The sequence below is a fragment of the Bubalus kerabau genome, chromosome 11 (genome assembly GCF_029407905.1).
Source record: "Bubalus kerabau isolate K-KA32 ecotype Philippines breed swamp buffalo chromosome 11, PCC_UOA_SB_1v2, whole genome shotgun sequence".
In the NCBI taxonomy this organism is placed as follows: domain Eukaryota; kingdom Metazoa; phylum Chordata; class Mammalia; order Artiodactyla; family Bovidae; genus Bubalus; species Bubalus kerabau.
Window position 1 is genome coordinate 17,797,074 of NC_073634.1, and position 14,630 is coordinate 17,811,703.

Here is a 14,630-nt window from a genome sequence, read left to right on the forward strand (position 1 = left end):
TTGTTGATTCTGAAATACCACATCTATCATTCTTAGGTTATGTTAAACTCAGGGTGATAATCACTTTAGAGTAGATGTTGTCAGCTACTTTTCCACAGGCAGCATGGGAAGTGGATGGGTGATGCTCCCAGGTTTGCACTCAGATTACTGGCTATGATGGCAAAGTAGAACATGGATCATGCAACTTCAGAGTATATCTCTCACGGTCAAACAGACTGCTGCTGCTGCTAAGTTGCTTCAGTCGTGTCCGACTCTGTGTGACCCCATAGACGGCAGCCCACGAGGCTTCCCCTGTCCCTGGGATTCTCCAGGCAAGAACACTGGAGTGGGTTGCCATTTCCTTCTCCAATGTACGAAAAGTAAAAAGTGAAGGTGAAGTCGCTCAGTCGTGTCTGACTCTTTGCGACCCCATGGACTGCAGCCTACCAGATTTTCCAGGCAAGAGTAGTGGAGTGGGGTGCCATTGCCTTCTCTAGTCAAACAGACTACTGGTTAAGAACCGTTGCTTTGCTGCTGCTGCTGCTAAGTTGCTTCAGTCGTGTCCAACTCTGTGCAACCCCATAGACGGCAGCCCACCAGGCTTCCCCTGTCCCTGGGATTCTCCAGGCAAGAGTATTGGAGTGGGGTGCCATTGCCTTCTCCGAATAACTGTTGCTTTAGAGAGTAATAAATATAACCTTGAGAATATATTTTGAAACTCTGGGTAAAGCATTTTAGTCACGCTTTCATTATGTTGGAGGCATAATATCTTGTTCAAATAGTGAACTCAGAAACATTAGCTAATGTATAAATCATTTGTATTTTGGGGATATGTTAGCTGTTATTCTGAAAAAAAAAAAAAAGTTGTTGACTTAAAACAACTAATGACTTTTGTAAAGAAGTTGCATTAAGTTTAGTTTCAGATTTATAGATTCTGTTGTTCTTGAGCAATATACGAAGAAACCGATGCCTTCCAAAAAAGAGTATTAGTCTAAGCATTTATAAATTGTATGGGCTCTAATTATTAATCTATTTTTCTCTTCATATAATGATTCATGTTGAACATATACTTTTAGATTATTGAACTTTGTTAACTTAAACTTGGAAGTCATTTTTTTCCCTAAGTGGCTCATTTTTATATTTTACAGAACTGAAACCAGAACAAGTGAAGAATATGTCTGCCAGTGAGGTAAACTGTTTTATAATTATCTTTTTTTTTGTCTGGTCCTGTAGATTGCAAAACATATCTTTTGTCTGGATTTTTCCAGTTTGATTAGAAACCAGAAAAAATTACTTTTGCTTCATTTCAAAATATGGAGGACTGTAAAATGACGGTCTCCTTTGGTGTCCTTTGGTAATGCACAAAATATATATAATCATTAAATCATTTTCTGTCAAATCATTATATAAATACTAAACAAAACAAACTTATAGGCAACTTGAGAATTCTGTACATTGTAAAGATGGCTTGTAACAGGCTAACCCCTTGATGTTCTATTCTGTTAGTTTTTCAGTAATGTTTGTTTTCTTTCTTATAAAAGCAATACAATTTCCATTGTAACATAATTTGTTACATCTTAAAAATATGGTAGGTCCCCTTAAGAGATGCTGAAACATTACTTTTAAAAAAATTGCCTGCAAAATATAGAATTGGATATATAGAATGATCATAACTATGCATTCAGACATTTTAAATCAGATTTAAATTATGTAACTTATCTCTCAGAGCTCAGATAGCACCTGAGACATTACTAACCAACCAGAGAGACTTCATTCTTGGCATAGAATAGAGAAGAGAACTCCACTGGAGTTTGAGTGTGAACTCAAAAACAACAACAACAACAAAAACCCCCAGAAACATGGGCTGGAGGATGGCAAGGGGTTTACACATTGCAGAGAGTCCTGTCCAAGTATTAATAGTGAAATCTTAATGTAGAGAATGAGTGTACTTGAATTTGAGTACATTTTGGCAGTCCTTTTTCTTCATGCTTCCAAGTAAATTTGAGGTTATTATCTTCAGGCACCTTGTGCATAGTGGTTAACCAGCTACATTACTAAGAAAGCCTTCACACTTCTTGCAACCACAGCACTTTTCCATTTCAACGGTCTAGTTTACCTGGAGTATGAATGAAGCTTTTTAGGAATAAAGAATTCCACATAACATATATGGTGTTTAGCTATGATTACCTTTAAAATTCACATTTAAAGTATAGTTTCATGTTCCTCTAATCTGACTCATTATTTTGATTCCATGTATTTCTAATTAAATATATATTAGTACTAAGTGTCTTGAGGGCTTTTTTACTTATGTATAAATTATTAACAATATCCCATCTATATATTATTTTTTGAATGTTCTTTTAAAATAAACCTAACATGTGCTTTTCTATCCAAAAAGTAAGCACTGTGCATGAATTCTTTCTTTCCCACACACCACTCTCCCTGCCCTGGACTCAGGACAGGTAAACTTGGTATTTCATGTATATACCCTGGCCCCCCTAGATTAAAATTGAAGAAAGGTCTATTGTGTGACACTTTAGGCCTGTCTTTGTCCCGTGAACAGACCATACAGAATGAAGGAGCTAATCAAGGTCATAAGTAATGAACTAAAACCATCAGCTGACAAATAATTTTTAGTAAGAAGTTGTCTACTAATTCCTAATCAACTTCTGAAAAATCCACTGAACCCCATGTCTGCAAGCATTCCTCACTCTGTCTCAAGCGCCTCAGCCCGGGCATTTTCTGTGAATAAGGAATGGCTACCCACTCCAGTGTTCTTGCCTGGAGAATTCCATAGACAGAGGAGGCCCCTGTCCATAGGGTCGCAAAGAGTCAGACATGACTGAGCAACTGACACTTAAACTTTTTCACTTTCAGCCATTCGGAAGGCCACAAAAACCCATAAATGGATGCTTGGAGGCACCTTCATTAGTACCTTATACTAGTTTTATGAAAGCAAGTGGGTGGCTGCTTAGGGAATAGGAAAAATTCTTAGGAATCTGTCCGTAATTATTTCATGAGATAAGAAACCTGTCTTCTGTTGATAGTAGATTTATTAACCTTTATGCTTTACCCATCCTGAGAATTACACGTATACCTAAACTTTAGCATTTTTCTTCTTCATTGAACAAACTCAATTAAACATGTTCCTATTTTACTTGAAGAATAAATTCAGTCTGTTTTCTTTTTTTAGTAACTCTTCTAGAGTCATGATTTTAAAACAAGGCAATTCTGTGGCAATAGGTGTCTATTACCATATAACAAAACTTGCCACAAATTTTAGCAGCTTAAATGACATGTGTTTATTATCTCACATTTTCACAGAGAAAGGAACATGGGCACAGTTTAGCTGAATCCTCCACTTCAAACTCTCTGAGGGCTGCAGTCAAGGCATTGGTCTAGGGTTTCTTACAAAGCTGTAATCAGGATGTTGTCTGGGGCTATGGTCATTATAAGGCTCAAACTAGAAAGATCTGCTTCCAGGCTCATGTGTTTTTTTGTGTTTTGTTTTTTGCCAGATTAATTTCCCCTTGTGTTGTTGGCCTGAAAGCCTCAGTTTTCTCTGTTTATTGGCTGGAAGCCACCTTCTGTTCCTTGTCATGTAGGCCTCTCCAACATAGTAGTTTGCTTCATCAAAGCCAGTGAGTCAGGAAGAGAATAGAGAGTGCCAGCAGGATGAAAGTCATAGTCTTGATAACCTAATCATAGAAGTCACATCTCATCACTTTTACTGTAGTCTGTGCTTAGGTCCGTCTATACTCAGGAGAAGGGATTACACAAGGGCATATATAACAAGAGATGGAATCATTAGGAGACACAGCAGGAGATACCTGCCACATCTGTAAATCAATTTAATTTTATGTTTAATGGGTCACACTTGGCCAGCAAAAAAATCTGCTTTTATATTAAGATGAGCCCTCTCAACTCTACTTTAGAACTCTGAAAAACATTGTTGCCTTCTGGGAGCAAGGCACACTTGAAATTGCCTATCCCCAAGACTAGAATCAGCAACTTTAGGAACCTGGGTTCATTTTAATGGAGAATAATTTAAAGACTGTGTGTCAAAATGCATACTGCTTTCTTTTTGTTAGTTTGGGTGTTAGTCTACTCCAATGACAGCTTAAAAATACTAATTTTTTAAAATATCATGAATTCATTCTAACAGTACATTTATTTCAGTATTACAGTGTAATATATCTACTTGAATTGTATCTTGTATTTTAAAAATATGTAAGCCATTTCATTATTTTAAACTAAATTTTATCTATCTACTTGGCTGTGTTGGGTCTTCATTGTGGCGCGTGGCTCTTCCTTGCATCCTGTGGGATCTTCATGGTGGTGCACAGACTCTCTAGTTGTGGTGTGTGGGCTCAATAGTTGTGGCACATGGGCTCCAGACTACATGGGCTTTAGTAGTTGCTCTGCAGCGTATGGGATCTTAGTTCCCTAACCAGGGATCGAATCTGTGTCCCCTGCATTAAAGGCGGATTCTTAACCTCTGGACCACCAGAGAAGTCCCTAAATTTTAGATAGTACTAAAACTTAAAACTACTGAATTATAAAAAATAACATGATGGTACCTTTTTGTGATCATTCCGCTAATAATGTGTGTCCAGTTACATTGTTAAAGTTTTTGCTTCTAATGTATACTTTTATGCAATTTAATTTTAACCTAATGGTCTTAATATTAATAACTTGGTAAGAGCTTTTAGCTATTAGTCCTGGCTTATGAGTTGATGTTTATAAAGCACTGAAAGTCTGGCAATAGTGAATACTGCATTAACTAAGTGTTAGTCACTTAGTCATGGTAGACTCTTTGCAACCCCATGGACTGTAACTCATCAGGCTCCTCTGTCCATGAAATTCTACTGTATAAGTGTCCATTAAATAACTGACCTGGGTCTCCTGCAGTGCAGGCAGATTCTTTACCGTCTGAGCCACCAGGGAAGCCCTAATTTAAAAATACATAAATACTGAATAATGGCAACCTTTTATAGACATCAAGGAAATCCATTTTATTTTCTTACTGATTTTCTTAATCTATGCAGTGTTGATATTAGGATATGAAGTAGTTAGATTGGGTTTTATAAGAGTAATAAAAAGAATATACTCAATCTAGATGTCTGTCAACAGATGAATGGATAAAGAAATTGTATACATATATACAATGGAATGGGAGAAGGCAATGGCAACCCACTCCAGTACTCTTGCCTGGAGAATCCCATGGACGGAGGAGCCTGGTAGGCTGCAGTCCATGGGGTCGCTAGGACTCGGACACTACTGAGCGACTTCACTTTCGCTTTTCACTTTCATGCATTGGAGAAGGAAATGGCAACCCACTCCAGTGTTCTTGCCTGGAGAATCCCAGGGACGGGGGAGCCTGGTGGGCTGCCGTCTATGGGGTCGCACAGAGTCGGACACGACTGAAGTGACTTAGCAGCAGCAGCAGCAGCATATGATGGAATATTACTCAGCCATAAAAAGAAACGAATTTGAGTCAGTTCCAGTGAGGTAGATGAACCTAGAGCCTGTTTTACAGAGTTAAATAAGTTAGAAAGAGAATAACAAATACCATGTATTAATATATACATATGAAGTCTAGAAAAATGGTACTGATGAACCTATTTGTAGGGCAGTAATAGAGACATAGACATAGAGAACAGACTTGTGTACCACAGCAGGGGAAGGAGAGGATGGGACAAATTGAGAGAGTAGCATTGAAACATATTCATTCAGTTCAGTTCAGTCGCTCAGTCGTGTCTGACTCTTTGTGATCCCATGAATCGCAGCACGCCAGGCCTCCCTGTCCATCACCAACTCCCGGAGTTCACTCAGACTCACGTCCATCGAGTCGGTGAAGCCATCCAGCCATCTCATCCTCCATCGTCCCCTTCTCCTCCTGCCCCCAATCCCTCCCAGTATCAGAGTCTTTTCCAGTGAGGTGGCCAAAGTACTGGAGTTTCAGCTTTAGCATCATTCCTTCCAAAGAACACCCAGGGCTGATCTCCTTTAGAATGGACTGGTTGGATCTCTTTGCAGTCCAAGGGACTCTCAAGAGTCTTCTCTAGCACCACAGTTCAAAAGCATCAATTCATCGATGCTCAGCCTTCTTCACAGTCCAACTCTCACATGCATACATGACCACAGGAAAAACCATAGCCATACATAAATAGTAGCCAGTGGGAATGTGCTGTATGACGCAGGGAGCTCAACTTGGTGCTAGAGGGCTGCAAGGTGGGAAGGAGGTTCAAGAGGAGGGGACATATGTATACCTATGGCTGATTCATGTTTATGTATGGCAGAAACTAACAACATTGCAAAGCAGTTATCCTCCAATTAAAAATAAATTTTAGGACTTCCCAGGTGGCGCAGTGGATAAGAATCCACTTGCCAATGCAGAGGACATGGGTTTGATCCCTGGCCCAGGAAGATTCCACATGCTGGGGAGCAACTTATCCCGTGTGTCACAACTACTGAAATCTGCATGTTCTAGGGCCTGCAAGAGTGGCCCCCACTCTCCGTAACTAGAGAAAGCCCTCACGCACCAATGAAGACCCAGCACAGCCATAATAAAATTTAAAATAAATTTTAAAATGTAAATTAAAAAAAATACAGATAAGTATCAGTTGAAATTTTGTCTCCAGTTCTTAACTTCTTATTTGGGGGCAAAATATGCATGTAAATATGTGATAATTTTTAATTGACCACTTTGTGCCAGATTCCATTTTTGTCTTTTAAAAATGCTTAGGTAAAAATTAGGTATTTATTAACTCATTTTTGTTTTATTCTGTATTCTCAAAACCAATTAAAAGTCTCAGAAAATAAGACCAAATTAATATGAAAATGTATTACAAGCAATAATAATAAAATTTTAGACATAAGCATCCTCCATGTTGTATTAAGAGCAATATTTCCTTCAGAGTCCCATGTGCATCTTGTTAACTCCTTTTCCCTTTCTGGGAAACATGAATTTAGCTTAGAGTATGCTTGTGGTGAGTAACACTTGAGAATGTAAAATTTCATGAAACTAGGCAGAAGAAAAATTGGAAGGAGATAACCCAAATAGTGGTTGTATATCTGAGTAGTGGGATTGTGTTTATTTTTTTGATTGCGAATATTTTGTCTAGTTTTCTGTAATGATTGTGTTTTGTTTTTATAGTGGGAAAATACTGGGATTTAAAATGTTAATACCTAAGAAGCCAAACACATGAAATGAAAGTATATTATTTGGTAGGATTTCTTCAATAGGAAATGTACCTAATATATACTAATATGTAAAATAAGATGATTGGCATTATTTTCTAAGGATACGTCTATATATATTTTAACATTAATAAAGCATTTTTAGCCACCATTGGGTCAGCTATTGTATATGTGATAATCATTTGTATTGTGTGCTTTTTTTTAAATCTAGATGAGAAATATTCGATTATCTGACTTCACCGAATCCTTAAAAAAGATAAAACGCAGTGTGAGCCCTCAAACCTTAGAAGCATACATACGTTGGAACAAGGACTTTGGAGATACCACTGTGTAAGCCTGCAGAATGTTTACTTTTCAAGAGAAAAACATACCATCTTCGATGAATAGTTTTATCAGCTACAGAAAGTCAGCCTAAGTTTACAGGACTTTTCAGTCTTACAATTACTTGTGCACCCCAGAAGATGAACCATAAAATAAATTTAAATAAAGTATACAATGCAAATGGAATATTTTTGTTTAAGGCCTTCTTGGCTTGATGGTCATGGATATCCCAGTGGGCACTGTAAGTCAGAACACAAGAAAAACTGAATCTGGTCTTCTTTACCAATGTAATCGTAATGTAAATAGTAATTTGTATATTATGTTGCAGATGAAAGTATTCCAGAGACGGTGAATGGTAGAAGACACAGAGCCTTTGGTGGTTTGTCTTCTGACATCTTTTCTTAAAATAGTCATTTTTCCTGTTTTCATTTCCTACTATTGTCTTTACTATGGGTGATTGGAATGCCAAACACTCTGTTTCTTTTTTTTTCTTTTTACAAATTGTGTGCCAAATGAAACTTTTTCCTATGTAACAGTAGTAGGAAAAAGAATTTTGAAGGTTTTTTTTCTTCTTCATACATCTACAGACATTAAAAATGTTTTCTTTTCACTTTTTATTTTTTCTATTACCTTTCTACCAAATAATTTGGAGAGCAATACAAAAGCAACAAAACAAAACAAATTTAGTGAAAGGAGAAGGAGAAATTTTGAAGTTTTCAGATACTCTGTCATATAACATGTAGACCAGTCCTCCTGTGATCTGTAGTATTTTTTTTCTAATATGTTTGTCAGAAATCTATTGTAGACTGTTAACTTATTCCTAATGGAATTTATTTTCTGCTAGAATTATTCTAATATTTAAGAAAGCCAATTTTAACCACTATGAAAGTGGTTCCTGTGCAAGAGAAGGGAAATACTGGGAGTGAAGACATTTCTAATTTATTGCTTATTACTTCCTTACTGTTTACAGGATAATTACAAGCCAGTGGATCTACCATGTTTTATTAATCCCTCCAATGAAACTTTAAAAAATTACTGAATTTTTATACATTGCATACATTTTATAGGTTTCTTGTGCTCACTTTGTTAACTAAAAAGTTTTAGTCTGTTAATCTGCCTTTTGTTCCCCCAAAATGTACAGTAATTCCATTTCTTGTTTGTATGTGTGGGTTTTTGTTATAAAAATGTACTTGTAGGAAGTAGAGACTCATATCAAGGCCTTCTAAATATTGTAATAAAGGCAAATGGATATTTGCCATTAGTTTACTGGTTAAAAGTTTGTTTACAGAAATCGTCTTTGGTGCTTTTATGTAAAATGTCATGGGTGGAAAGAATAATTTTATAGTAGTAACAAATTTTTTTTTTTTTTTTTTTTTTTTAGGAAAAATATCTTTGGTTTTGAGAAAATACATTAACGTTAACTTGCCCCCACTAGATAAGAATTTTATAATGAAGACACCCATACTTCTTAACTTTACTCTTTCTTATCTTAAAGATTTATCTAAATGTAGAAGATGTATGATTATATGCTGTTTATAGCTATAACTTAAATCATGTCTCCTCTAATCATAGAACTCCCTGGATAATAAAAATGAGGGCTGAGATAAATAGAAAAAAAATGTTTAAGCCAAAACCATGATATTTTAGGTCATGAGTAGTATCTTTTTAAGGTCTCAAACATTATAGCATCCATTATAAAATACTGATAATGAAAGATGATGAAAATATACACGATAAGTATGATGAACATCCCAAATTAAAACATTTTCAATAAAGCTCATAAAATTTCATTTTTAAATTTTCATTTGGAAAAAGATTATTGATGAGTGGTAAGTTGTATTAAAAGTCCATGTGCTTTAAACTTACAACTTTTAAACTACAAACTCCTTTAAAATTGTCATAATATTGTATACATTAATTGTAGCTCATTTATTGGGAAAAGTTTTAGATAACAGACTTCACATGTTACATAACAAATTAATATTGTCATAAACATTGAGTCAGAATTATAGTACTGTATGCACATCCATCTATGGAAGTTAATTTCCTGATCAAGTCTGAAATTGAACTTAGTGCTAGAGAACAATTTTCTTTGACTTACATAACCTAAGTTTTATTTTAAGCTGTGTTTCTCTCATAGAAGGGCCATAAAAGTAGAGTAATTATATGGTAGGACATGTAAGGTTTTGGTTTGATCTTTTTCAATAAAGATAGAAGTTGCTGAGGATTTCAGAAATAATATTAGACTTAGATTGTGACCTTGTAAATTTTGCATTGAGCTCTGTGTCATATTATTTACTAAAAGATAATGTTTAAACCTTAGTGTGCTTTTCATGTTACTATGGCAGAGTTTTGTAAACTAAATTAAAACTTACTGATGTACTGGACTTTGAGCCAATGGAAAGAATCAGTACTCTTCTTTCCAGATATCTTAAGGGTAAAAGCTTATTCTAAGACAGTCTGCCAAATGGGGTTATTAGGTTTCTGACTTGCAAGTATGCTTTGTGCTTGAAAAGAATTGGAGGAAAAGCAGATACTAGAACTCTAAATATACAGCAGTCTTTGTTTATAGTGTAAAATTCATTATATTTTGTACAAAAACTAATTCTTTTGGCAGAATGAACCATTTACAGTTTGTTTTTGGACTTTGAGTCAAAGGATTTTCCTTCAAATACTTGTCTCAGTTTTACTCTGGTCTTTTGTACTTTTCTTCAGAAGAAATGAATTAAAAGATTCAGCTGCATAAGTGAGTTTTTATCCTAATGGATTGGAAATAAATTATAAACTTTATTTTGCCTTTAATTTATTTGAAACTTTTTGAGATTTCAGAGGTTGTAGTCTGGTATTGAAGGAGTAGCTTGTATTGAACCGACTCTTGCCAATAACAATTACAAACTCTGAACAAAATATAAAAAGCTGTGATTAGAAGACTAGAGAACAGTCAAAAATGGGCAAAAACAGCACAAATTCATATACTAGAAGAGATCCACATTAAGTAGGTTTCACCATGAGAGCCACTTGCAGCATCTGCAGTGTGCTTGGAAATAGAATTCAAGGAGAATGTGACGGTCTTGCTTCTAGAACAGTGTGAAATTGGGAGGGAAATTTTGAAAAGGAGAGATCTAAGTCCCAAAATCTGCCTGCAAATTCTTTTCAAAAGCTTGTTGGATTCTGAAATTATACCTGTGCAGTGTGACAGTCAAAAGAATCCAGGAGAAAGCAGTAGTTGAAATCCAGAGTAGTTGTAGCAGTTGCTGGACGAATGGAGTTTGAAATTCAAATTCCAGTAAGAGGGGTCTAGTAAACACTCTGGTTTTCCATTGACACCCGGAAAGGGCCATGGCTTAGGAGGAAGGACAGCATCCTAGAATAAGGGCTGTACTTTAGAACTCTGGGCACAACTGGAAGAAACTCGCTGAAACAAAGCTTAAAATCAGGCTTTCACAACATTAGGGTTATCCATTAGTAATTTAACAGCTATCCAGAATAAAACATTGTTAAAACAGAATCCAGAGCCTTTACAACATATTAATTCACAAAGCCCAGCAAAAATAATAAGCATACAAAGAAAAATTATATGATCCATAATCAACAGAAAATCTATGGAAGCAGAAACACAGATGACTATTTTGGAATTAACAAAATTATTTAACAGCTTTAAAATACATTAAAAAATTTACAAGGGAAAATGATGGATTAATGGATTAGGATTCTTAGCAGAAAAATAGAAACTGAAAAGCAAATAGAAAGTCTGTGACTATAAATTGTGAAATGAATGACAGTGTCTGAAATTTGAAAAATCACTGGGTGGGCTTAACAGTAAACTGGGTACATCAGAGATAAGAAAACAGGAAGGCAGTTAATATAATTATCAAAGTGAAGCACAGAGAAAGAAAGAAACAGATTTCAGACCTGTGGGACAGAATCTGTCTAATGTACATGTACTTTGAGGTCCAAAAGGAGAGGACTGGGAGAGAATGGGGCAACAGAAATATTTGAAGCAGTAATGCCTGGAATTTCCCAAAATTGTTGGAAGACATCAACTTACAGGTCCAAGAAGTTCAGTGAACTCCAAGCAGAATAAATGCAACAAAGATCACATCTGAGTACATCCTTTGCAAAACACACACACATGCACAAAACCAAATCAACTAAATATCAAAAGCAGCCAGCAAAGGGAAATGACATTACACTTGAATAAAGCAAAAATGGTGGGTAACTTTATTTGAAACAGTGGAATCCAGGAAATGATGGAGTGGCATTTTTAAAGTATAAAAATTATACAATACTATATAAAAAAAAGGTGAACAACAGACCTACTGTGTAGCATAGGAAAGTATATTCAATATCTTACAATAACATATCATCAAAAAGAATCTGAAAGAGAATATATAACTGAAATCACTTGACTATACACCTGAAACATATGTTGTTCAGTCGATTAATCGTGTCTGATTCGTTGCGACCCCGTGGACTGCAGCACGACAGGCTTCCCTGTACTTCACCATCTCCCAGCGTTTGCTCAAACTCGTGTCCATTGAGTTGATGGTGCCATCCAACCATCTTATCAACAACACTGGAACTCAACTATACATCAATTTAAAAAATAAGTGCAAAAATAAAAGTTAACCTAAAATTTTGTGTTTACTTAGAATGTTCAAAATACATAAAAGTCATTCCAGTTGTACAAAAAGTAAGAGAATTTGGTCTTAGCAGGCTGACATAGGAAATTCTTTAAAATAGACTGTTTTTAAAAATAGTTGTTTTATTTATGTGGCTGCTCCAGGTCTTAGTTGTGGCACTCGGGATCTTTGATCTTCATTGTGGCATGCGATCTAGTTCCCTGACCAGGGATCAAACCTGGGCCCCCTGAATTGGGAGCTCAGAGTCTTAACCACTGGACCACCAGGGGAAGTATCTAAGAAATTCTTTGGGCTGATGAAAAGGAATCCTCCAAAGGAATCCACATCTCCAGGAAGGATTTAAGGACTTTGGAAATGATATTGTTCAGTCGCGCAGTCTTGTCCCACTATTTGCCACCCCATGGACTGAAGCACACCAGGCTTCCCTGTCCATCACCATCTCCCGGAGCTTGCTCAAACTCATGTCCATTGAGTCAGTGATGCCATCCACCCATCTCGACCTCTGTCATCCCCTTCCTCCTGCCTTCAGTCTTTCGCAGCATCAGGGTCTTTTCCAATGAGTCATTTCTTCCCAAAGTGGCCAAAGTATTGGAGCTTCAGCATCAGTCCTTCCCATGAATATTCACAATTGATTTCCTTCAGAATGGACTGGTTGGATCTCCTGGCAATCCAAGGGACTTTGAAGAGTCTTCTCCAACACCACAGTTCAAAAGCATCAATTCTTCGGTGCTCAGCCTTCTTTATGGTCCAACTCTCACATCCATACATTGCTACTGGAAAAACCTATTTTTGACTATACAGACCTTTGTTGGCAAAGTGATGTCTCTGCTTTTTAATATGCTTTTTAATATGATGTCATAGCTTTTCTTCCAAGGAGCAAGCGTCTTTTAATTTCATGGCTGCAGTCACCATCTGCAGTGATCTGGGGACCCAAGAAAATAGTCTGTCACTGTTTTTGTTTCCCCATCTATATGCCATGAAGTGATGGGACCATATGCCATGATCTTAGTTTTTTGAATGTTGTTTTAAGCCAGCTATTTTATTCTCCTCTTTCACCTTCATCAAGAGGCTCTTTAGTTCTTCTTCACTTTCTCCCATGAGGGTGGAGTCATCTGCGTAGCTGAGGTTATTGATATTTCTCCTGGCAATCTTGATTCCAGCATTTCGCATGATGTACTCTGCATATAAGTTAAATAGGCAGGGTGACGACATACAGCCTTGATGTACTCCTTTCCCAGTTTGGAACCAGTCTGTTGTTGCATGTCCAGTTCTAACTGTTGCTTCTTCACCTGTATACAGGTTTCTCAGGAGGCAGGTAAGGTGGTCTGGTATTCCCATCTCTTTAAGAATTTTCCAGTTTGTTGTGATCCACACAGTCAAAGGCTTTGGCATGGTCATTGAAACAAGTGGATGTTTTTCTGGAATTTTCTTGCTCTTTCTATGATCCAAAGGCTGTTAGCAATTTGATCTCTGGCTCCTCTGCCTTTTCTAAATCCAGTTTGAATATCGAGAAGTTCTTGGTTCCTGTACATTGGAGCCTTACTTGGAGAATTTTGAGCATTACTTTGCTAGCATGTGAGATGAGTGAAATTGTGTGGTAGTTTGAGCATTCTTTGGCATTGCCTTTCTTTGGGATTGGAATGAAAACTGACCTTTTCCAGTCCTGTGGCCACTGCTGAGTTTTCCAAATTTGCTGGCATATTGAGTGCAGCACTTTCGCAGCATCATCTTTTAGGATTTGAAATAGCTCAACAGGAATTCCATCACCTCTGCTAGCTTGTTCATAGTGATGCTTCCTAAGGCCCACTTGACTTTGCACTTCAGGATGTCAGGTTCTAGGTGAGTGATCACACCACCGTGGTTATCTGGGTCATTATCTCTTGTATAGTTCTGTGTATTCTTGCCACCTCTTCTTAATATCTTCTGCTTATGTTAGGTTCATACCATTTCTGTCCTTTATTGTGCCCATCTTTGCATGAAATGTTCCCTTGCTATCTCTAGTATTCTTGAAGAGATCTTTCCCATTCTATTGTTTTTCTGTTTCCTCACATTGATCACTTAGGAAGGCTTTCTCATCTGTCCTTGCTATTCTTTGGAACTCTGCATGCAGATGGGTATATCTTTCCTTTTCTCCTTTGCCTTTTGCTTCTCTTCTTTTCTCAGCTATTTGTAAGGCCTCCTCAGACAACCATTTTGCGTTTTTGCATTTCTTTTTCTTGGGGATGGTTTTGATCACCGCCTCCTATACAATGGGGTTTCCCTTGTGTCAGCTGGTAAAGAATTCACCTTCTATGCAGGAGACCTGGGTTTAATCCCTGGGTTGGGAAGATCCCTCTGAAGAAGGGAAAGGCTACCCACTCCAGTATTCTGGCCTGGAAAATTTTATGGACTGTATCATGGGGTCACAAAGAGTTGGACCCAACTAAGCGACTTTCACTTTCACTTCACTTTCACTCCTGTAGAATAATACGAACCTCTATCCGT

General features: G+C 36.9%; 1 protein-coding gene across 5 annotated transcripts in view; it reads left to right on the top strand.

The window, feature by feature from the left end:
- SPAST (spastin) overlaps nucleotides 1-10,293 on the top strand; it is a 57,031-nt gene extending 46,738 nt beyond the window's left edge. For 4 of the 5 annotated variants that reach the window (XM_055539742.1, XM_055539741.1, XM_055539740.1 and 1 more), the window contains 2 exons: nucleotides 1,128-1,168; nucleotides 7,394-10,293. In XM_055539742.1, the coding sequence (XP_055395717.1) occupies nucleotides 1,128-1,168; nucleotides 7,394-7,516 (164 nt within the window). In that variant the 3' untranslated portion in view covers nucleotides 7,517-10,293. The remainder of the gene's footprint in view (nucleotides 1-1,127; nucleotides 1,169-7,393) is intronic. The other variant, XM_055539739.1, reaches the window with a different exon arrangement.
- The last annotated feature ends 4,337 nt before the right edge of the window (nucleotides 10,294-14,630 follow it).